At 44.1% G+C, this 23,319-nt stretch overlaps 3 protein-coding genes across 3 annotated transcripts in view; 1 reads left to right on the top strand and 2 right to left on the bottom strand.

Annotated features, from left to right (window-relative positions):
• The window catches only part of LOC130707565 (apoptotic chromatin condensation inducer in the nucleus-like), a 15,694-nt gene extending 2,710 nt beyond the window's left edge, over nt 1-12,984 (bottom strand). Inside the window, exons 1-5 of the mRNA XM_057542690.1 lie at nt 12,596-12,984; nt 11,116-11,181; nt 9,014-9,125; nt 8,472-8,591; nt 953-1,138 (exon numbers count right to left, since the gene is read on the bottom strand). Coding sequence (XP_057398673.1) covers nt 953-1,138; nt 8,472-8,591; nt 9,014-9,125; nt 11,116-11,181; nt 12,596-12,907 — 796 coding nt within the window. The 5' untranslated portion in view covers nt 12,908-12,984. The remainder of the gene's footprint in view (nt 1-952; nt 1,139-8,471; nt 8,592-9,013; nt 9,126-11,115; nt 11,182-12,595) is intronic.
• Nucleotides 12,985-12,987: 3 nt separating this feature from the next.
• C3H14orf119 (chromosome 3 C14orf119 homolog) lies at nt 12,988-15,818 on the top strand. Its single transcript, XM_007180556.3, has 2 exons — nt 12,988-13,243; nt 14,656-15,818. Exon 2 carries the CDS (start codon nt 14,657-14,659, stop codon nt 15,083-15,085), a length of 429 nt encoding a protein of 142 aa, XP_007180618.1. The 5' UTR covers nt 12,988-13,243; nt 14,656; the 3' UTR covers nt 15,086-15,818.
• A 168-nt stretch (nt 15,819-15,986) lies between these two features.
• Nucleotides 15,987-21,255, bottom strand: CIROP (ciliated left-right organizer metallopeptidase). Its single transcript, XM_028166054.2, is given in 19 exon segments — nt 15,987-16,197; nt 16,841-17,021; nt 17,194-17,278; nt 17,281-17,336; nt 17,339-17,432; nt 17,810-17,913; nt 17,916-18,081; nt 18,187-18,283; nt 18,352-18,424; nt 18,609-18,902; nt 18,905-18,973; nt 19,116-19,200; nt 19,404-19,526; nt 20,213-20,260; nt 20,262-20,381; nt 20,587-20,638; nt 20,730-20,823; nt 20,948-21,180; nt 21,182-21,255. Coding segments are annotated over 19 exon segments (2,259 nt in total).
• Between the last annotated feature and the right edge of the window lie 2,064 nt (nt 21,256-23,319).

The following is a 23,319-nucleotide window of genomic DNA, read 5'->3' on the forward strand; positions in this document are numbered from 1 at the left end:
AAGGAACACAATAATGAAACTGCTAGTACTTCATCTGTTAGCTTCAAGCTTTAAAAATAAATATAGGGCTTCCCTGGTGGCGCAGTGGTTAAGAATCCGCCTGCCAATGCAGGGGATACGGGTTCGAGCCCTGGTCTGGGAAGATCCCACATGCCGTGGAGCAGCTGGGCCCATGAGCCACAACTACTGAGCCTGCGCGTCTGGAGCCTGTGCTCCGCAATAACAGAGGCCGCGACGGTGAGAGGCCTGCACACTGCGATGAAGAGTGGCCCCTGCTTGCCGCAACTGGAGAAAGCCCTTGCACAGAAATGAAGACCCAACACAGCCAAAAATAAATAAATTAATTAATAAATTAAAAAAAAAAAAAGAGGAAGCCTCACTTCCTTAGTGACTCTTAAAAATAAATAAATAAATAAATAAATAAATATAAACTGAACATCTAGAAAGGGTGTGGGGAGGGCGGGGCGGGACTGACCTATTATCAATAAATGTGATTATTTTGATCATCTTTGGGGTATATTTAATTTTTTCCCATTTTTTCTTTTCCACAGTTGTAATTACACTATACATATACTTTTGTATACTGTTCACTTAATACTGTATCATACAGCTTTAAGGTTTTAATTGAATAATGAATTATATCTTTTCTAATAATGTGCTGCCTTAGGAATACAGACCAGCCTGCTAACTTTCACAGTTATTTTTTTATATATTCGTTTAGAAATTCGAAGGCCAGGGACTTCCCTGGCAGTCCAGGGGTTAAGACACCACACTTCCAAATGCAGGGGGCGTGGGTTCAATCCCTGGTCAGGGAACTAAGATCCCACATGCTCACAGCATAGCCAAAAAAAAAAAATCTGAAGGCCAGAACAGATATAAATTAGAAAACAAAAAACAAGAAAAATGATTACGAAGAGAAAGAAGATGACTGTACGGAAAGCTAGAGAGATACCAACTCTGAAATAGTTTGAGGAAAAAGAGGAGGAGGAGGAGATATCCAAGGCAGTAACCAAAGAGGTGAAGGATGCTTTCAGAGGTAACTGAGTTACCTGTCTGACTCTGGATGATCGTCTTTCTCCTTTCCTTGGTTTCTCATCATCAGATTCACCTTTCTCTTCGGAAACAGAGGCGCTTTTTCCTATCAAATGAAAGAAAATCAAGTCAGACTCATAACATGAACATTCATTCAAGACTGCTTTCTAAAATTCAATCGATCAAAGCATATGAGCTGCTCAATACGTATCTGTATTCATCTCTCTGACTTCTATGTGGAAGAAAAGACTATATAACACCCTAGGGGTCAGGGTCATGTTAATAATTCCTGCTATGCACATCTGGAATGTTTTTAATATCACAAAGCCAATTCACATATTATAAATAATTCAAATAAATGTAAAATAACTACCAGGAGCTTCAAATTGTCTAGCACAAAGTACATTTATTTCTGTAAAATGTTTTGTCACTGAATCAAAGCCCAAGACTTCACTGTGTGCAGTGTCCATTTTTTTGGACTGCCTATTGACACCACTAGTTTTGACCAAAACATCATGATTAATATACCAGTTTGTAAAACAATAATCTCATGATATAAGTACTTAAGAGAAACAATTTTCAGGGCTCATGGCTTCAGAAATGGGCCTTCTCAATTGTTTTATATATGGAGCTCAAGGTGAGATTATTTTAAAGAAAAATAAGCTCTACTATTAAACGAAAGCTTGTGGACTTCCCTGGCAGTTCAGTGGTTAAGACTACATGCTTACACTGCAGGGGGCACAGGTTGGTCATTCCAAGTAACAACTCCATGTAAAACTGGAAAAAATGTTCACTTACATTCCATGAAGGAAGGTAACCGTGGGTAAATCACCTAAATAGTTTGGGTCTCAGTGTCCTGACTGGGAAAATGGAAGGGATGGACTGGAAGACCTCTATGTTTCCTACCAGTATTAAAATATTACACAGAGTAGCAATGCAAATATTGATGTGAACCAGTTTAGAAAACAGCCTAAAGATAATTATATTTCAGATACGTACAATACAGTACAAAAGGTTTAAATGATCCACAAAAACCTGTGCTACCCTAACAGTATTTAAACTAGTGTAAATAAAGCAGATGATGTGAGCTCTAATCCAAGGTCTTCTCTTATTTCTTTATTCCAGCAATCTAAACTGAACTAGTCTCTGCTTCTGTAACTAAAAGAAGAAACTTACAAAATGAACTAGAAGACTGCACATATTTCATAAAACTTTACTCCATGATCACTTGATTAACAGGATCTTTGAATATATAACATTTCATATCTGGGTTAGAGAATAAAGACCTGCATTACAGGTGTGTGTACAGGAACTAGGGTTAGGATATTCAGTGACAGGTCAGATTCTTCAGCAAAGATTTAAAGAGTAACCTGTAAGATATTAATAAATAATGTGGTGCTTATAATAATCAATAATTTCATAATTAAATGACCTGGAATAGGTTAAATTACAAAATGAGGAAAACCAAAAGAAAACCTTTTCCACGAATTTCAGGAAAAGCTCCTTGGCATGTATCAAAATAACGGAAAGAAGCCGACTTATTGTAGTTTAACAAAAAAGAAAAAAAAAGGCAGAGGATGGAGGGAGGGATGAACAGGCAGAGCAAAGAGGAGTTTTAGGGCAGTGAAAATACCCTGGTATGATACTTTAATGATGGATACATGTCATTATACATTTGTCCAAACCCACAGAATGTACAACATCAAGAATGAACCCTAAGGTAAACTATAGACTTTGGGTGATTATGATGTGTCAGTGTATGTTCACCCATCGTAAAAAATGTACCACTCTGGTGCGGGATGTTGATATTAAGAGAGGCTATGCATATGTGGGGGCAGAGGGCATATGAGAAATCTCTGTACCTTTATGATTTTGCTGTGAACCTAAAACTGCTCTAAAAAAATAATGTCTTAAAAAAAAAAATCACTATCCAGATGCTCAAGAATTAAAAAAAAAAAGAAAGAAGAGGCTTCCCTGGTGGTGCAGTGGTTAGGAATCTGCCTGCCAAAGCAGGGGGCACGGGTTCGCGCCCTGGTTGGGGAAGTTCCCACATGCCACGGAGCAACTAAGCCCGTGTGCCACAACTACTGAGCCTGCGCTCTAGAGCCTGCGAGCCACAACTACTGAGCCCGCGCTCCGCAACAAGAGAAGCCACTGCAATGAGAAGCACGCGCACCACAACGATGAGTAGCCCCCGCTCGCCGCAACTAGAGAAAGCCCGCGTGCAGCAACAAAGACCCAACGCAGCCAAAAATAAATAAAATAAATTAAAAAAAAAGAAGAAGAAGAAGAGAAAGTTAACCAGGTTGGAGAGAAGGTAAAGATTTGAAAATTGCAGATATCTTAAGCTTATACATAGGCAAAGAAAAGACTGGAAAATTATATAGCAAAATATCAACTGTGGTTATTTTCATTTGTGGGACTTCTGGTGATTTAAAAACCTGTTTAATGGGCCTATATGGGAAAAGAATCTAAAAAAGAGTGGATATATACGTATAAGTGATTCACTTTACTGTACACCTGAAACTAACGCAACATTGTAAATCAACAACATGCCAATAAAAATTTTAAAAAATTAAAAAATTAGGGAATTCTCTGGTGGTCTATTGGTAAGGACTCGGTGCTTTCACTGCCGGGGCCCGGGTTCGATCCCTGGTAGGGGAACTAAGATCCCATGAGCTGCACAGCACAGCCAAATAAAACAAACAAACAAAAACCTGTTTTTTCCAGTTTTTCCAAAAATTTTCTAATGAATACACACTACTTTTTGTAATAAGAAAACAAATATTTTTAAAACGATAAAATCCTATACCCTGGAGGGAAAACCTACAGAAGAGATTCTCTGATACGCCTCAAATACTATGAATAGCTAAAATTCACAGGCCTAGCCAACCCAAGTACTTGCTTTTACCACTGCAAGTTCTATATAAGAAACATTCTCTTTCTTGTTTTATTTTCAACTTAAAAGCAAGTGTTACAAGCACATATACCAAAGATGCTTTGCAGTGAATAACAAAGCACATATATGCTCTGAATAAATAAATGTGATTTTAAAGGGGGAAAAAAGGCATATACAAAGTTTACCAGAGATAAATGTGCTAAACAGATCAAATAAGAGTTCTGGAGCTGTGATTTTAAAATTAGGTATGCACAAGCAAATAGCCTTTATCTCCATCAATTATAAACTGTATGCTATTCTATTAGATCATAATGTTATTTTGATACTGTAGAACTGCAATGATAGGATTCTAGATGATCCCTCCTCTAGAAGCACTTGCCTAATAAGTCATCAAAGAGATGTGGAAAAAATGGGAAGGGCTGGTCAGAAAGTTCTGGACATCATTATTTTGATACTGTAGAACTGCAATGATAGGATTCTAGATGATCCCTACTCTAGAAGCACTTGCCTAATAAGTCATCAAAGAGATGTGGAAAAAATGGGAAGGGCTGGTCAGAAAGTTCTGGACATCACTGTTTTGCAAAAAAAAATGACAACTGGAGGGGAACCTCAGACATGAAAACAAGAGCCTAGTAAGCAATATAAAATATAAGAAAGAGATGAGGAATTTCTTCCAGCTCCTTGTAAGGAGCTGATGTGATGCAGACAAGGTTCTGGGAAAGGTGCCATCTTCTATTATGTGCACATGGCCACATGAGTGTCTTCAGCCAGATGTTAATAATATGTGCAGAAACTGAGCACCTTTAGCAAGGAATGGTACGAATACTGGTAACAGGTTAATAAATGTATTTCAGGAGTTAAAAAGCAAGTCAGGGTGAATGTAAGATTTCTAAGATTCCAAAGCCAGAAGCCTTCAGGAGAGCAAAGGCAGTGTAGAATGTATTAGAGTGAAGAATGCGGCCTTCCCTAGTGGTCCAGTGGTTAAGACTCTGCGCTCCCCCAACGTAGGGGGCACAGGTTCGATCCCTGATCAGAGGATCCTGGATGCTGCACAACTTGGCAAAAAAAACCCCAAAAAACAAAAACAACAAACTGAAGAATGTTTAAGGGTCATATAGGAAGGTAGTTTCTTCATCCTGGAAAACAAATCCCTGGGTAGGATTTGCAGGATCCAGGTTAGGTAGCTACAGAGATCAGAGCAAAGCCTGTGGCCAGAGAGTATCCTTGGGTATGAATAAGCAGCAGAAATTAAGAGAATGGAGACCTGGCAATGATGCCAACTCTAAATCTGACTCATGTTAGCTGTATAAGTAACTTACCTAACATTTCTTTATAATCTCAGCATCCAGATTTAACACAAGAAACAGGAATGAGGGCTAAATGCTCTGTAAGCCAAAGGCTGGCTAAGATCCCCTGGGGCTATATCTTTGTTAATCAGTCAGTATTCTGAATATCCATTTTTTAATGTCTTTGTATCTTTCCTCCTAATTTTCCTAGAGTGGGCTCTTTTTGAAAAAATTAACTGAAGATAATAAGGACTTCTGTATACCCAGTCATGATCTAGGAGGCAATTTCTGACTATGGAGGGTGAATACTGACTCCCAACATCTTAGAAAAATCTGAAGAAAGTGATGGAAAGATAAGAAGTCAAGAAGGAGAGCCAGTGGCCCCGCTTGCCGCAACTAGAGAAAGCCCTCGCACAGAAACGAAGACCCAACACAGCCAAAAATAAATAAATAAATAAATAAATAATAAAAATAAAGGAATTCCTTTAAAAAAAAAAAAAAAAGGAGAGCCAGGCAGGATTTTATAAACCAATCTTTCCTTCCTATTTGGGATTGTGACTACAGCACATTAATGCGAGGTTGCCGGAATATAAGCCAAGGATCTTGATTAACTATAATGCTGAAAAACTATTCTGTCATTTAGTCATTCATAAACTGAGCTGATCAACAGAACTACCAGGGGACTTTAAAAAAATGTAAGGTCTCAGGACTTACATTCTTTGAGATTCTTGGGGCAGGGCCCAGGAATTCACATTCTTAAGAAAAATAATATCCAGGGGCTTCCCTGGTGGCACAGCGGTTAAGAATCCACCTGCCAATGCAGGGGACACGGGTTTGAGCCCTGGTCCGGGAAGATCCCACATGCCGCACAGCAACTAAGCCCGTGCGCCGCAACTACTGAGCTGTGCTCTAGAGCCCGCAAGCCACAACTACTGAAGCCCACGTGCCTAGAGCCCGTGCTCCACAAGAGAAGCCACTGCAACGAGAAGCCTGCGCACTGCAACGAAGAGTAGCCCCTGCTCGCAGCAACTAGAGAAAGCCTGCGCGCAGCAATGAGGACCCAACGCAGCCAAAATAAATAAAATAAATAAATAAATTTATTAAAAAAAAAAAATCCTCAGGTGCCACTATTGATTACCAAAATATGTTACTAGGAACCTTACTTTAATCAAAATCTTACTAGATAAGGAACCCCAAACATCCAAAGCTAACAAATAAGCTGGAAGCCTAATAGTTTATGAGCCTATGGCAGACTGACGCTGTACACCTGAAAAAAATCTAATTTCTGGGTAAACTCCAGGCATTACTACCGATCCAACCAAGCACTGCTAGAACTCCAAACTACCACTCCATTTAGGACTTTGACCAAATTTTATGCCACATCTGTGACGAAATTCACATTCTAGCCAAGATCAGAAGTAGGAAAGTTTATGGATAGAGTACACCGAAGAGGACACACAGCAATTGTTTGTTGTATTCTACAATTTACTACATTCATTTCTTATTTATTTTTCACCTCTTTCCTTTCACCTGTTTTTCTCCCCCTCCTCCATCAATTACAACCATAGGCATAGTCCTGCTGAAGACACAAAGCATGAAGAGACTACTGGCCACCTTCTTCAATCTAAATCTTTACTTGCTTTTGAAACCTTGTATCTCTTTCAGGACATTCCTCATTTTCACTTCAAGTTACATTTAGAACAAAGAGAGGCTCTCTTTCAAGAGTTCCTTATCAAATCATATTGCTATCAAGAATTTTCAATGGTTCCCCCATTACCTTTAAAATTAAATACCATCTTCCTTCCTACCTCTGTGCCTTTGTTCCTTCCTAAAAATACCCTCTTGTCTTCTCTGCCAACTCAAATCCTACGTATTTCTAAGGGTCACTCAAATCCTACACCTCCTTCATGAGGCTCTCTCTAATCTCTCTAGTCCTCAGAGAATTTTTACTCTTTGGAATTCCAGTGGTACGTGTCCGTACTATTTGTATGTCACTTAAAACATACCATCTTCCATTGTTAGTTTTATGTGCAGTTGTCTTCTAATAGATTTTACAATGTGCTGACTCCCCACATACTCTAGCACAGAGACATGTATACAGCAGGAATTCTATACATAATTTTTTGGCTTATTTTTATTTAAGAAGAAACACTGACAACTAATTTATAAAAGAGTTTTCCCCTTCCACCTGGCTTTACAATCAGGGAAAAAAAGAGTGCTAAGACCAAAATGGATCAATTGGTGGTTTGCTGTTTTTATTTTGAAGAGAAAAGAGATCTCTAAAATAAATTATTTCTCTCCCATCATTAAATATCTCCTAAAAATCTGCTTTCCGGAAAGAGTTCTATATTAACCAGAAGAGCTAGCAACTTCTATACATTCTAGAAGTATTAAATATGGAGTGATCACCTTCTCCATGACCCCTAACATTAATAATCATTCAAAATACTTGTTAATTTACACACTGGTTTACTTTATCTACCTACTATTCACATCTTATATGCATGTTCTCCTAAAGGCATACTGTTTCGACAGGTAGTTCCTAGAAGACAAAGGCTGCATTTACAGACTTTTGCTTGAGATACTATGCAAAAGTGGGTGCTTAATATTTTTTTAAATGTGAAAAAATTAATCTTACCTGAACCAATTCCACACGCTGGGTCTGAGTTCCCCGTAATATGCTCAAATAATACTCTGCACTGCCTCTCACAGTACACAGCATAACTCCAGTTAATTATGTAATAATTTGTTTAATGTCCACCTCCTCACTAGACTGTATGTTTCATTATGATAGAGACTTGTCTTTTCCTCTACTATATTCCTGGTGCCTAGCACATGCCTGGCATACAACAGGCAAGTTTTTACTTGTAAAAACTTGCTGAATGAATTAATAAACTGCAGATGCCCATTTGGGGGGATGACTGGATGTGTAACACACAATATATACAATTGGTGAAGAGATGAAAAAGAATTGTGACTGCTGCTAAATTCAGAGGCAGAGGAAGTTAGAGAGGTATACAGATGAGAAGAAAAATCAGACTGCCTCATAAAATACTGAGAGGTCAACACAACATAGAGGTGAACGCAGACTTCAAAAAGGACATAATTTCCATGAAAAACAGATGTCAAATAACACTGTCACAGAATTGCCCTGGGACTTTAATGGAGGCTTAGCATGAAAGGAGGTGTAACTACCTCCCCCCACCAACTACGCAGGATTGACAGAACAGCGCAGTGGGGAGGGAGATACGTACTGGGTGAATGTCTGCTGAGCTCCAGCTCTGGTCTCTCCAGGCTGCTCTGAAAGTCAGGAGGCAGCAGGGAAGCCACTCCCTCGGGATGGATCATCTCGTCCTCCGACTCAGCTGAAGCTTCTGCAAAGTACAGATTGGGTCGGGGCAGGGAGGGAGTGAAGGGCTCAGCATGTGGGAATATGTAGAGGAGTGAAGGAGGTCAGGCAAAGTCACGGATACAGAGTATATACTAAAAAGAGCACTGTACATAGAGAAAAACTCCCTAAGATAAGGCTCTAGTTCATCTGAAGGGTAGCTTAATTTACTTATAACTCTTCCTGTTGGCAGGAATACTCTTCTAGTCAAGACAGTCAAATTAAGTGTCTTCTTCCCTGACAAAAGGTAAATAGTAACTCACTTGGCTCCATAAACTACCAAAGCAAATAACTGGCAGTCTCAGCCTGACTTATATTCCTGAAACTGCCTAGAGAAACAGGCCCATCTACTCAGTGAAAGGAATAAGCAGGAAGAACTCCTTGTAAGAAGTGACAGCCTGGGCTTACCTTCAAGTTCTGCAGCTTCTCGAGCTTCACGTTCCAGACGCTGCCTAAGCAGCTCCTGCTGCTTTTCCAGATACTGCTTTATGAAACTGTTCTGGCTCATTTCCTCGCCAATCTGTGTAGAAGACATAGAAAAAGATAGTCTAGGAAAACAAACCAGGAAAAGGCAAGGTACAAAATTCCATGGAGCAAAGGAATGCCCCTTATATTTGGACCAAAGAAAGATATGGAAAATGTTGGAGGGCCCTTTTCTAAGCTACTCCTAAGTTGAGGACCAAAATATACAGCCCTACGATTCACAAAAGATGGCAAAAAGAGGAACTGCACACATAATTTTTTATTTTAAATATTCAGTTCCCAAAGAGTGATACACAAATAATTTAAAAAAATGAAAATTCCTATAAAATTATGCCTTTTAGTCTAAATTTTTAGATAATCTAAATTATATAAAGATAATCTAAATTTTCCTTTTAATAATATCAAAAACTGAAGGAAAAAAATACTGGTTCATACTAATTCATCTTTTGTTCACACAAAAGATCAACCTCCACCTATCCAGGAAACATTTTGTTAAACATCTCCAAAATTCAACTACCAGACTTAAAAGCCTGAAAGCAAGAGACTAAGAAAAGGGATTCAGCATTTAGACAGAGTTCTAACTCCATTTTCTTTGGGTGAGAAGAAATCTTTGGTAACAATTTTTAAAATCCAGGAGCTTAATCCCTTTTCCCATTTTTTTCTGCAACACAGACTCCCATGTCACTCTTCTGCCCTTCAGCTTTCTCTTCACAAGTCCTCTTCCCAAGAAGCTTCTTGCTTAGCAAGTCCTATTAGAACTCCAGAAAAAGGAAAAAATCTGAATAAATACTTTCTATGTCATTAGTCATCTTTCCTAAGCGTGGTAAATGTTTTTTTCCCCTAAAATAGAGATGAGTCTCTTGGTAGTCAGTGGACACTGATGAAGTGTGGGTTACAAGTATTAGAGAATGTATGTATTTGTTGCAAAAAACCTATGTTAATAAAAGCAAAACTTCAAAGTTGAAAATGTAATGGGCAAAAAGAATAGAATGGTAAAGTGATTAACTTACGCAGTTTCTTACGCTTGTTAAAATATTTAACTAAACCTCTGTAAGCCAGTTAGATTATACTTTCAGCTTCATGAGCTAATAACAAGGCAGTAGGAATGCTCTCTTGTTTTTCCACTGTATCTTGGGACTTCATCTAGTACTGGAGCTGCACACCACTGCACTAACAAAGACCTGGATTTTTCCTTTAAGTGCATGACACAATATAATGAGGGGATGTTAAAAGCTGAAAAGAATCTTAGGAGACTACATAGCCTAAGACTTTTTTTTTGAAACTGGGAATGATTTCTTCCAAAGAAATCTTATGCAGAAACTCAATATTCAAAGCAGACAGAAGTAGATCTAATCTAGTTTAAGAGGGGAATGTGAACCCCTGCTCATTTGGGAAGAAATTTTCTCTAGGAAGCCTCCAAAAGCAGCTCCACAAGATCCCAACAGAGTAGTTATAAAACTATGGATCTAGTCCAACTCTTTCTCATCTTACACACAGGGAAACTGAGGAAACCAAGGCCTCCAAAGGTTAAGTTTCTTGCCCAAAGTAACAGCAATTAATGACATTTAGGAGTAACTGCATAGTTAATATTAAAACTAGTAATGGTGGATGATTTCCAAAGGACTGAATTCTTGGAAAATCTATGTCAACACAAGAACTCTTCCTGATCAGCAAGTATTTTCCTATACTGCCCTGCTGATTGTCTACTCATATCTACATTCAAAGACATCAACTACTTTTTCCAAATCAATGTCAAACAAATGCCTTCAGATCCTTGTACTCCACTTAATCAACTAGAGCCACAGCTTTCTGCACACACCATTTCAAGAATCAGAAATTAACTAACAGCTCTTCTGAGTCTTAAATTCTTTATTAGAATTCAACTGTCCTAGGATGAAAACATTTTCAACCCAGGGAACTGAGGAAAATATTGGTGACAAATCAAGCATCAAATATACAACATCATGTCCTTCTATGTCTCCGTGCATCCAAAGAGCCCCCCCCTTCTAGTGAACCTTCTTTCTTACCTGGGAATTTGGCTGGAATGCAGCATGGGGTGTTGAGTGTTTCTGTAAATTTTCTAGCATTAGAGCCTGGTATAGAGAAGGGCAAGAGTCAGAAACCAGGAAAAAACAAAAAAACAAAAAAAACCCTCCCCCCAATCTCTTCATCAAAGGCAATGACTAACCGTACACACCTAAACTGTACTCCTTTTCCAGGGACCTAAAAGCCCTTTACTAACGCCGTCCTCGTTCGTCTTCAGAAGACCCTTAAAGGTAGCCATGGTTACTGCTCCCAAATGTACAGACGTAAAATGCAGGCATATTGGGAAAATCTGGCTATGCAATAAAATCAGTGACAGTGACAGAACCAGTACTACAATCCCTATTATCTTCTGCACTTCTGACTAGTGTCCCTTCTAAATCTGGTCCTTCACTTCAAATATTCAAACCAGGTTCAAATACATGAAACTAACATGGTTTGGGCCTGACTGAATTCCTTGGTCAGTTACCCAGGACTAGATCTACTTGAGTGAACTTGTATCGTTTCCAAAAGAGTGGCACCTAGATTTACCAAATTTATAAAAATTTCAGAGGAGGCTACAGAACAAAATGACCACAGACTCCATAAACTGTGTTCTGATCCAATCCCTCCACACACGGAACTGTCAGCTTCAGTCTGTTTCAGTGTAAGCAACGGTTTGCCAACTTAACCCTTGAGCCACCCCAGCCCGAATCTGTACTACTCTTCACGTATCCTAACTAACCCTAATTAAAACCAAGAAATCCTCACCTTCCCTCCGCTTACACCAAACCTATACACACCAATCCATCCATCTACCTCTTGACAATCCCACCCTAATCTACTCAAACCGATTCAAAACCCCAATATATACCAGCCCGCCTCACCTCTCTCATCAATATTCACCAAACTCTTATCCACCCGAATTGCTTCTGGACGCCCTATAAATTATACACCCCTCCCTAACCAAGTCCCTTCCGATCAAGGTTTCTCTTCATCTCACCTCCTAATCTAATCAAGCAGACATTTTTGCCCTACCCCAATTCTATTCTTTGCGATACCGATACCAACCCCTCATCCCCTCTGCCCAACTATACACCTAACTCCAACCTAGCCCATCTCGCCCCCCTCAGGCCAGCAACGCCGGTGGTTGTAGTGGGATTTAACTCCTTCTGCAGCGCATGCGCCGAAACCACAGACACAAACAAGGAGGGGGTGGGGGAGGAGGAAGGAGCTTAAGACACTCCGGGAGAGTAGCGCGCACCCACCCATTTTGGGCTCGCGCCGCTACCGTTAAGGCGGGAACCGGCGCTATTTCCACTCCAGCGCGAGCCTCCCCAACCACCGTGCGCGCGGATCCGGAGGCTGGCGCTGGCGGCCTGAGCGAGCTCGCGCCGAGCTCGGACACTGCGCCTGCGCCGCGGCAGAGACTCGGCTCTACCGGGTCCGCTCCGATCCGACACCCCGGCAACGCCGTCTCCTCACCCCTTTGAGCCGCTTGACCAGGGCACTCTTCTGCCCGCTCTTGGCTAGGCCTCGCTGCTCCAGTGCGGCCTTCAGGTCGGTCACCCGCAGCGCCTGAAGAGGCTTCCCGTCCAGAGTCACCTCCTCCAGCTCCGCCATCTTGCGTGAGGTACTCGGGTCCGTCCCGACGGCTTCGGGCATCTTCGGTAATTTCCGCCAACGCCCTTCGAACGTACCGAGTTGGCCCCGCCCACTTCCATAGTCAACCCCTCGATTACCACTCAGAACTCCCCGGGTTCCTCCGGAAATGCTCGGGTGTTTCCGTCTCCACATCGGCACCAATTGGTTCTTTCCATCCTCCTAGTCGCTCCCCCTCCCTCATCCTGCTTTCAGAGCTCGGTTCTCTTCGTCTTACCGACGCTTTGAATCGAATCTGTTCGGAAGCTCTCGACTCTGGCATAACCATAATCGGAATTATTCGGCTATCTCCGGACCTAAGGCTGAGACGCTGTGGCGCTTGGGTGTTTGGGGCTGGTCCGGGACCGGAAGTGCGTGGGCTTCCCGGCTGGCCCTCCTTAGGGTTTTCAGGAAACCTGGAAGCGGCGGCGATAGTTGGAGTCTAAACACTCTTGTGACGGTCTCCGAGTGCCCTGTGAGAGGAAAGGGGAGGTAAGCGGGGTAGAAGTACCTCCCTGGGCCGGGTCAGACTCGGTGTTTACGGGCTACCCTTAGTAGGGCAAGCCTCCCGCTCCCCTACGGAAACAGCTGCCGCCTCCCATCCTCTGAATCCCCGCCACTCCCATCTAAGGCTACGTTGCTCTTTGGGACCACGGAATGCCAGGCTCCGTAGCCTCCAGAGTGGCAAGTGGCAGCACCGTGTGTTTCGACCCAGCCTGTGAACTAATTCGTGATAATTGAACTTGAGCTTGCCGTGGAAGCCATGTCGCAAGACTCGGGATAAGTTAGCCCTTTCCCCGAGTGAGAGAATAAAATTCCTTTAGGCGGAATTGCTTCTCGTAGGACCACTGTGAAAAGGCAACCTCGGCTGGACCGTTTTGGTACTGAACTGATGTTAATTGCTTCGGGGTTCCTTTCTTTGTCACTACAGATACTCCAACTTAGAGCAGAAGAAACACAAACAGTAAAATAGATCGTAAACAAGTAGTTTGTTTTCCTTGTTAGAGATTCAAATTGTGGGATTTGAAAACTATTCAAGTTGGCTGACCTTCTAGTTGCATTAGTGATGCGAAGCAATGGCAAGTCATCAATAGGTATTATATTAAACATGAAGGAAAATTGTTGAGGCGTGAATTGTCACACAGCTACAACAGTATAAGTTGTTAGATTCCCTAGGCCAACAAACCAACTAGACTGTTTTTTCAGTACTGAATAAACACTTGACTTCTGTTTTTCTTACTTTGTTATCTTAGTTTGGACAAGGCGCCTTCACTAACTCTGCTCTTTAATTTTTCCTGGTGCTCTACAGGAAATATAAGAAAATAATGGAGTTATGAAGTTCTTGGCATATTTCAGAGGCTACACGCACATTGCGGAGAAGGCTCTTTCGTCATATATGATGTTTTCCCTTTCTTTTTTTTCCTTCTGTTGATAGCTCTGGAATAATTAGCATCTAGGCCCTGACCAGCTGCTTGGTAAATTAAAAAATGTGTACCTTTTTTTCATTTTAGGGAAGATGTGTTGGACCAATATTAATCGTTGGTTTTTTTTCTTTACTGAATCTGGAACATAGAATTAGGCGGCAAAGAATGAACAAGGAATGCTTTGGTTATTTTTGGATTGTTTATAAGAATGATGGAGGGAGGCAGTGGTTGGGAAGGGTAATGGGTTTGAAAACGAGAGAGGAAGGTGGGCAAATAATGAAATGAGGTTATTCTTGAGTACCTTGTCTAAGTTGGATAATAACCTAAATAAAGGACCCTGTTGTTTTTCTGTAAACCAAATTGGTGAAAAGTAATTTTCTTTGTAGACGTTGATTGAGTGTGATAAGATTCTGTGTTGTTGGGAAGCTGTAGTTTGGTTGCTCTATCCAGAGAGTATATAACAGTGCTCTTATGTTTCAGGATGCCACTGGGATCATCTTCCTCTTCGATGCCGCTATCCTTCCCTTCTCCCTTACCCTCGGTACCAGACAATATTTCTAACTCTTCCCCTCCCCCAATGTCTTACATCACTTCCCAGGAGATGAAGTGTATTCTTCACTGGTTTGCCAGCTGGTCAGGTCCTCAGCGTGAACGTTTCCTACAGGACCTGGTAGCTAAGGCAGTACCGGGAAAATTGCAGCCACTGCTGGAAAGTCTGGAGCAGCTTAGCGTGTCTGGAGCAAACCGACCACCTTGTATCTTTGAGTGCCAGCTACGTCTTTGGGATCAGTGGTTTCGAGGTTGGGCTGAGCAGGAGCGCAATGAATTTGTCAGGCAGCTGGAGGTCAGTGAGCCAGACTTCGTGGCAAAGTTTTACCAAGCAGTGGCTGCTACCGCTGGTAAAGACTAATAGGCCTTAAAATCAAAGAAGATAACCAGAGCTAATGGAGCCGAGGCCACAACTTTACCATGAGAGCTTCAAATGTATCACTTAAAGGCCTGGGGATGGTGTCCCGATCAGCTGACTGAACTCGCTGACCAGTACAGGCCTGGTGATTTCAACAGCCGATCAACTGGACTCCTAGTGTGAATGTTTTCCATCTAAGCAAATCCAGATCAGCAGTCTTTCTCCTAGCTTCTTTCCAAGAGATGTCAAACCCTCAAGAATTTAAAGACTTCTTTTACAACTATAACCGAAAGGAATCTACACATTATAACTCAAGCCTACTGCTGGCCCATAGGGGTATAAAGTAGAGCCCTTGTACTCCAGAAACAAGAGAGAAGGACAATAAAAGGTCATGTTTTTATAATTTAGCTGGATTCAGATGGCTGCTTTCACCACTGTTAGCAAATTCTGGCATAATTATGTGATATCCCAACTACTAGCTTTCCTAGTGATGATTTAGTAAAATTATGGAAAAATCAGGAGATGGAGATAATTAGCTGCTCCTTCCTCCACAGTGATGTTTGTTTGAATCCAAGTAGCAATGACTTTTTTCTAAAGTATATGTGACATCCTTGGAGCTGGTATCAGATGTTCCTATTCTATAAGTTTGCTTTACAATAATATGAAAACAAGTGACATTCTTTACAGGTTGAAGGGTTTATTTTTTGTATCAAAATAAAGAACAAATTTTCAGAACCATAAGTCTCTACCTTATTTTCATTGCAAGGCTAGTGTAATGTTGATACACAGAAAAGGAGGCTTTCTGAGAAAAGTAGAACTTAAGTATAGACAATAGATCGACTTTCCATCCATTTTCTCCTAAGAAATCATCTCTGCCCTAACCTGTGTCATGCTGTGGGTAACATCACACCTCCCTCATTCCTCCAACTGGGCCCCCTGTTGCGCCTTGGGGCTCTAGTGAATGGTAAGGGGCAGAAGGTCCCACCTGAAGAGTAGCTCGTTTCTGATAGGCCGTGGTTCCCAGTGCAACCACCAGGATAAGCGACATTAGGCAGAGTCCCGTGGACAGACCGAGGTGGGTCATGGAAGGATTATGGTCTGAGGTAACTAGAAACCTAGGGATGTAGGGGTAATATTTGGCCTGGAATAATGCCTAGGCCTAGGAGGTGAAGTGCCCTACCTTTATTTTAATACCTATAACTCATTCTTCATCCAAACAGTAAGCTGAACGGGAAATCAATAAGGGGATATAGAACCTGAAAGGAAGAAGACCAAGATCCAAGACTGCCAGCAACTTAAATTGTTGGAAGGAGGTCTAACTTGGCAGTGAGGGAAATGGCTTAGGGGAAGAGTTAAGACTATAGTGTTTAGGCAAGTTGCCTGGGTAGTGCTTAAGAAAGAGAATTCCCTGGCCGTCCAATGGTTAGGATTCTGCGCTTCCACTACAGGGGGCCCAGGTTAGATCCACGGTCAGGGAACTAAGATCTCGCAGGCTGCACGGTGAGGCCAAAAAGAAAAAAAAAAAATCATTGAAAAGAAGGGGACTAGGAGCGCCCTATGTCCTAGAGATAGGTGAACTCTATTATTGCTGGGGAGAGAGGTGTCCCATGGTGATAGGCACAATGTTAGGGATCCTTGTTTTCTGAAATATTAACTCTGTATAGGACAGTGTATGTATGAATGAGTGCTTAATATAATTTCAAATATCTGGATTCCAGGAATTTGAAAGAAAACTCCTTGGAATGTTATCTTACTTACTTGCTGTATTCTATGGTAAAGGTGGCTCCTCCATAATATACTTCTAGAAGTTTCTTCCGGAGAGTCAGGGTCAGGGCCCTGTGCAGCATACCAACTGAAGGCCCTTGGCAGCCAGGGTATTTCCACATATGCACAGTGAAGACCAGACTGGTGGTAATCAAGAGACTGTGGAAATAGCACCAAATGCACGTTTGGATCTCTTAATGGAAGTATAGTCCGTGGAAGAGTATATCTCATGAAACAGGTGCAGGCTTGGGACTGGGATGAACGGAAGGTCTTTAGAGGAGGGTTATCAAGTTAAGGACTTGAACATTCTCCTTGGCCCACTGTATAAATCCTTAGCCTGAACCATTGATTTACCCGCCAGTGCTCACCAGAGCCTTGTAGAACTGCTTCAGTTAGCTCTTCGCCCTCTTCCTTCCCCAGGGAGTGGCCTGGGGTGGGGGCCCAGCTAATCCTAAAGACAGCTGAAATAATAGGTCAGGTTGAAAGACTTAACAGGTAGGTAAGTAATATTGATAGCATCGGTACCTTCATTTGTCTAACACAGCCAACCCCGGGGACAGAAGAGATGGCCATTGTTCCCAGGTATCTGCAAGGAAGTATGTAGCAGGGTATAGTTATAGCCTCAGTCACCTGCTCAAGCCCTCCTTCTAAGGAAAATGTACATTCTAAATCAGATTCATGGACTCAGTAAAAAATAAATGAACATCAATAAAGAAGCTACAGGGATATATTGTACAGCACAAGGTATAGAGCCAATATTTTATAATAACTTTAAATGGAGTATAATCTATAAAAATATTGAATCACTATGTTGTACACCTGAAACTAATATCATATTGTAAATCAACCATACTCCAATAATAAAAAATTTAATGAACATCAAAACACATTGGATGGTACTACCATAAGAGCACGTCCAAATTTTTGCCAGTGTGCTACAGCTATTCCACTTCTGATACCCACCTGAATAGCCTTTCCTGGAAGGCATGGGACCCAGGGTGATCCCTCCACCTGCACCTTGTACACTCCCCTCTCTGTGCACTGAGGTAAGTAGCAGTGGCCAGGGGGTTTGCTTCCTTGAGGTGTGGGATCTGAGAGGGATGCCTGATCTTGTCCCCAGGAAGCAGCTGTGAAGTGAGGTTGGCAAGGAAGCAACAACTATGGGGATGGTAGATCTCCCCATGGGGATTCTCCGCCCCAGGTGGGAATCCATTTTCCTTCCTCCAGCATTCACTCTGAAGGGCAGGGCAGAAGGTAGAAGAGTGTTTGTCCAGATGCCTTAGAAGGAGACTCCTCTCCAGCCCCACTCGGTTTCATTCCCCATTCTCTAGTCTACCCACCCCATTGGCCAAGAGCTTATACCTGCATCAGCCTTCCAGCGTGAGGTCTGAGGAGCAGCTTCCCTTGTCCAGGTGCAGGTAGTGGCAGCCCAGTCCGCTGCGTGTGGGGGATGGTAGAGTGACAGTAGGATCACTGACTGCTGTGCAGCCCCTCAGCACACGCACCTGCCAGTACAGAAGAAGTCTGAGGTGCCATTCCCACAGGTGGTCACCAGGCCAAATTCCAGGCCAGACCCTGCTTGAGAGATAGAAGAGCCCTCAGAAGAAATGAAGCCCCCAGACCCGTCAGGGCCAGCCATGCTCACAGCTTCAATTACACTTTAGCAGCAGATAATCCCTTCCCACCTCTCTCACTGCCCCCAAGCTGACTCGGGTCATGAGTGCCCTCTGCAATTCTCCCTTATTTCTCACCCCAGCCCCACACAGCTCCTCTGCAGTGCTGTGGTTGACCTGGTACCCGCCTGAGTCTTTGAAGGCAGCAAGAGTGATCGGGTCAAGCCGAGTGCGCTGGGCACCATCGTAGGTAGCAGTCATTATACAGTTCTGGAGTAGTCAGGCCTCCCAGTGTGAAGACAAAGGGCCCCTTGGGAGGAGATAGCTGGTGCCACCTGACCGTTCCCTCTTCCTTCCATCACCCCAAGGTGTTCTCACCCTCACCTCTTCTTCCAAGGGAGCGCCCCGTGAAACCCCTAGCAGTCCCAAGTGTTTGGCCAGGCTGTGGTGAGAAGCAGCTGTCCCCACTCATCTCGCCTTGTCACTTGTTGACTTGTAGAACAGTTCTCGCTGAGTATAGAAAGGGAAGAAGGCATCTGAGGAGAGGGAGACCTCAGAAGGGTGAGGAAGAGTTGAAAGGAAGGAGTTGGTGAGAGAGCAGTGGTTCCCTCTGGTTGATGCTGTGAGGAGACATTGCCCTCATTCCTCTCATTTACCGCTGGGTCCTGAAGGGCAATCCCTCCACTTCTTGAAATGCTGTCCAGAGAAACCCAGGGCATGGAGCAGTTCGTGGAGTGTGGCCTGAGGACAAATGACTGCAGAGTGAAGGGGACCGCAGCAGGACGGACTGCACTCTCTCGCCTCTCTGCCCAATCAGCTCTTCTTAGAGCTTGAGGCACCTTCTATTCCACCCTGAGGAGGTCCTTCCACTTCATGGGAAGCTGAGTGACCTGTGCTCCCTCCCCAACCTGTTTGCTTCTTCCTATTCATCATGCAGCAGTCACCATGACCATGTCACTGTGGCTGAGGCTGGGGCTGGTGAGATGGGCGCAGAAGACAATCGTACCAGCAAGGGGCCTGTCTTCTGAGTCCAGCTGGCAGCAGGCAGCGTAGGCTACGATAGAGGGCTGTGGATGGGCCAGGACAAGGTGAGGGCGGAAAGGAGGGGACTGGGGTAACACAGAAGTCTTCCTGAAAATGGAGGCCCAGGAAACTTGGCAGGGGTGGTACCAAGGGATGGCTTGGAGGTTTTTCAGCCCCCAACCAAACTTCATCAGCATGCCCCAAGTTACCCCAAATAAGCACAATTTTTTTGGTGGGGGGGCTGTGCCACGCGGCTTGTGGGATTTTATTTATCTATTTTTAAATCTTTTATTTATTTAACTTTATTTATTTTTGGCTGCATTGGGTCTTCATTGCTGCGCAGGCTTTCTCTAGTTGCGGCGAGCGGGAGCTACTCCTCGTCCTGGCGCGTGGGCTTCTCATTGCGGTGGCTTCTCTTGTTGCAGAGCAAGGGCTCTAGGGCGCACGGGCTTCAGTAGTTGTGGTGCATGGGCTCAGTAGTTGTGGCTCGCGGGCTCTAGAGCGCAGGCTCAGTAGTTGTGGCGCACGGGCTGAGTTGCTCCGCGGCATGTGGGATCTTCCCGGACCAGGGATCGAATCCGTGTCCCCTGCGTTGGCAGGCGGATTCTTAACCACTGCGCCACCAGGGAAGTCCAATTTAATAAAAACTGCTTGTATGCTCCCTACCCTTTCCCATGACATTTAAGATTGAGAAGCAGAGCCGGGCAAAGGGATTTGATTTGAACCTCACCTCTTGGTGGCACTTGGAAGCGTGGGGAACCCACACATACAGGAGAAAAATCAGTGTTTTGGACCCCAGACCCACCTGGCTGGATCAGCTGTGAGGGTTCCTGCTCTGGCCACAAGGCATAACCACGGAGATGGGCATCAGGGATGTGACAGTGAGTGAAATGTCGCATCTGGCTTAGTGGACGGTTAGTATAGGGAGTCTTCTCCCCTGCTCCCCTCCTCCAGTCTCTGATTTAATAAATTGTCAGGGGGAGAGGGGGCTCAGGGATCTGCACTGTTAAGAAGCACATTAAGTCATTCTGATGCTGGTGGTCTTGTAGAGATCTAGGCAAGCTAGAGATCTTCAGATCCCCAAATCTGCTAAGTCATTCTCACCTTGGCCCCCAAGCAACTCTGTCCTTGGTATCCTGGTTTCAAGAGGCTGCACCTGGCAAGAATGAATACCTGTAGGTGAGCTGGAGACATTTCCGGGTATCCCTGAAGAGGTATTGTATACACTCTCAATGACATGAACTCACCTGTGGTAGTTTGGGGTGTCTGGGTCTCCCCAGGCAGCATGGCAGTACTGTGCAGGGTCTCGACGCAGAAGCAGGGGTCCTTGCCTTGGAGGGGCTTAACAAGACGAGAGATCAGTTTCACTTCAACATCCTAGACGTCAGTTTCTTTTCTGTGTGGTCTTGCTGCACTAGCCCTCTCTGCCCCTCAGTCCTCCCGGGCCCTCTGCTCTCCCACTCACCTGCTAGGACACCCTAGAGCTGCTGAGCAGCCTCTCTCCCTGCCGCCAGGGCTTGGGATCCCCCTCTCACCCTGCCTCCCTCAGGACCCCAAGCTCCCTCTGATACAGGATCTCCGATATGGCAGGTTTGGATTCGGAGGGGTTGAGGATCCTGGGAGCCAGGGAGGGTGAGGGAGGAAGAGCGGAAATGTGGGGGAAGTTGGGAGAAAGGGGGCCTGAGAAATCTCAAACATCTGTGTCTTGTCATGTAGACACCTGCTTGTGGCAGCCCCCCAGGGGAAGCAGCGGCAGCAGCGTCTCGCAAACATATTTCCATAGGCTGCCCTGGATCCAGCCTTTTGCTCCCTTTGTCCCCGCCTTACTTATTTCTGGCTTTCCTCTCTTGACCATCTCTCTCCAAATCTCCTCCACCATGCTTGCGTTATTCTGTCAATATTTGAGTGTTGTTGAGTAAATCTATAGTTCCTGCCAAGAGGTCCGATGTGAACTACAAGGGCCAAAGCTGCAGCCCCTCACCTCTCCTCCCTGGGGTGCCAGACGTAGAGAGCTGGAGGGGGGCAGTATTCACTCCTGAGGCCTCAACTGACCTTTCCAAAGAGAAGCCTGCCTCATCCATGAAGGAACTCTCCTATCCCTCTTCCATCTCAGCCTAATTCTTCTGCCATTCTGAGTGGACAACCTTGGAACCTTCTCAGAACTAAAAACCTGGTGTTAACATAATGGTGTGTGTGTTGTGGGGGGGCATTCTTTGCTTCACAGATGCCTGCCTATCTCATTGGAGGTGGACAAACAAGGCTTTTGCACTCCACTAGCCCCCATGTCAGAACTGGGTGAACTCTAAACTGCAAGGCTTTTAGGCATCTCTTCCACCTGTGTCGGGCACTTAGGCGCTCACCATTTAAACACGTGTGCGTTGGCTAACACCTCCTATGAGAGGCTCCTGCGTTAGTTCATTCTGTGAGGCTTCACAGAAGCCGCTTATAGGCACGTCAGGAGGAGAAGTAAACTCTGAAAATTGACATTAATAGAAGATCTTCAAAGATGTTCTGACCGAGCTCTTAGAACTCCCTTTGTTTTCTCTGCTCATGCTGTGCTTTCACATCCTGTTTCCCCTGCCTGGATACCCTCCTTCCCTGCCTGTCTGGCTAATTCCTACCTTCCCTGTAATTACTCTGGGAAGCCTTTCTTAACACCTCCTGCCCAAATTCCACACCTGCCAGAGGCGGGAGGGGCCTCTCCTCTGCCTCCTAACAGAAAGCTTGTCATGCTCTGATGTAACTGTAGCTCCGAGGCTCCTCCTCCACATCCCACAGTCCCTCAAGCCTGTTTCCCACCCATCTTTGTATCCACGGCACTCAGCACAGCCCAGAGGGCCTACTCACCAGTTTGTGGGTGAAGGAACAGAGCTTAACCCCATTCTTTAGCTTTTGAAGATGCGGGTTGAGGGTGAAGTGACGTAAGGGAACAGAGCTCGTTAGTGATGCACAAGGACTAGAGTTTAGAGGACTGCTGACTTCCAGGGGGCGGGGGGCTTTGGGAGGGCTGGGTCTTACGCTTTTACACACTAGGGCTGTGGCTGGAACTACCCCTTGCAAGGGAGGCCTCCAAACTCTGGAGCCAAACCAACTCTGCTACTTTGTATCAGTGTAACTTGCGCCCAATGCCTCAGTGTTCCCACTTGCAAAAGGGGGGGTGACCGTACTTAACCTGATAGGGTTGTTATGAGAAAGTGAAGATTTGTAAAGTGCCAAGAACAGTGTCTAGACCATGGTAAATACTAAGTCAAGAGGAGGTATTCCACAGACACTTTCAACTCAGTGAGGAATTATTCTGCTCTTACCAACATGTGTTAGAGGACATACTAAGAGGACTTTTATTCTTTTTCTAAGACAAACCCAGTCTTTTTCTCCAAGTGTCAGAGCCTTTTTTTTTTTCCTGGCTGGGCCGGCCCAGTCTGGGGAAAACCCTCCCCGTCAGGGCTTGCCCAAGGGATTGGAGGTCTGTGAGGCTCTCTTGAGGTTTTCTGGGCCCCATCCTTCACCTCTCTTAATGTTTCGCTGCCCCCTTGTGGCCTTACTGGGATAGGGCGTGCCCCTGCCGGGGTAGGGGTTCATCCTAACCTCACACCAGCTTGCAGAACTTCAGACCTTCTAGCAGAAGCAGCACAAGAAACACCTCGTGTTCCTTTGGCTGGAATACCTCTTTCCTGCCTTTGCCAGGCAAATCCTTCCTCATCTTTCGAGATCCAGCTGAGAGGTTTATCTGCCTGTTGAGACTTTTCTTTACTCCCCTCAGGCAGAGTTTGCATATCCTCTGTTCTCCGAGAGCATTTCTTTCACATCTTTGAAGTAGCACTTATTACATTCTCCTGA

This window comes from Balaenoptera acutorostrata, chromosome 3 (genome assembly GCF_949987535.1).
Source record: "Balaenoptera acutorostrata chromosome 3, mBalAcu1.1, whole genome shotgun sequence".
NCBI lineage: Eukaryota > Metazoa > Chordata > Mammalia > Artiodactyla > Balaenopteridae > Balaenoptera > Balaenoptera acutorostrata.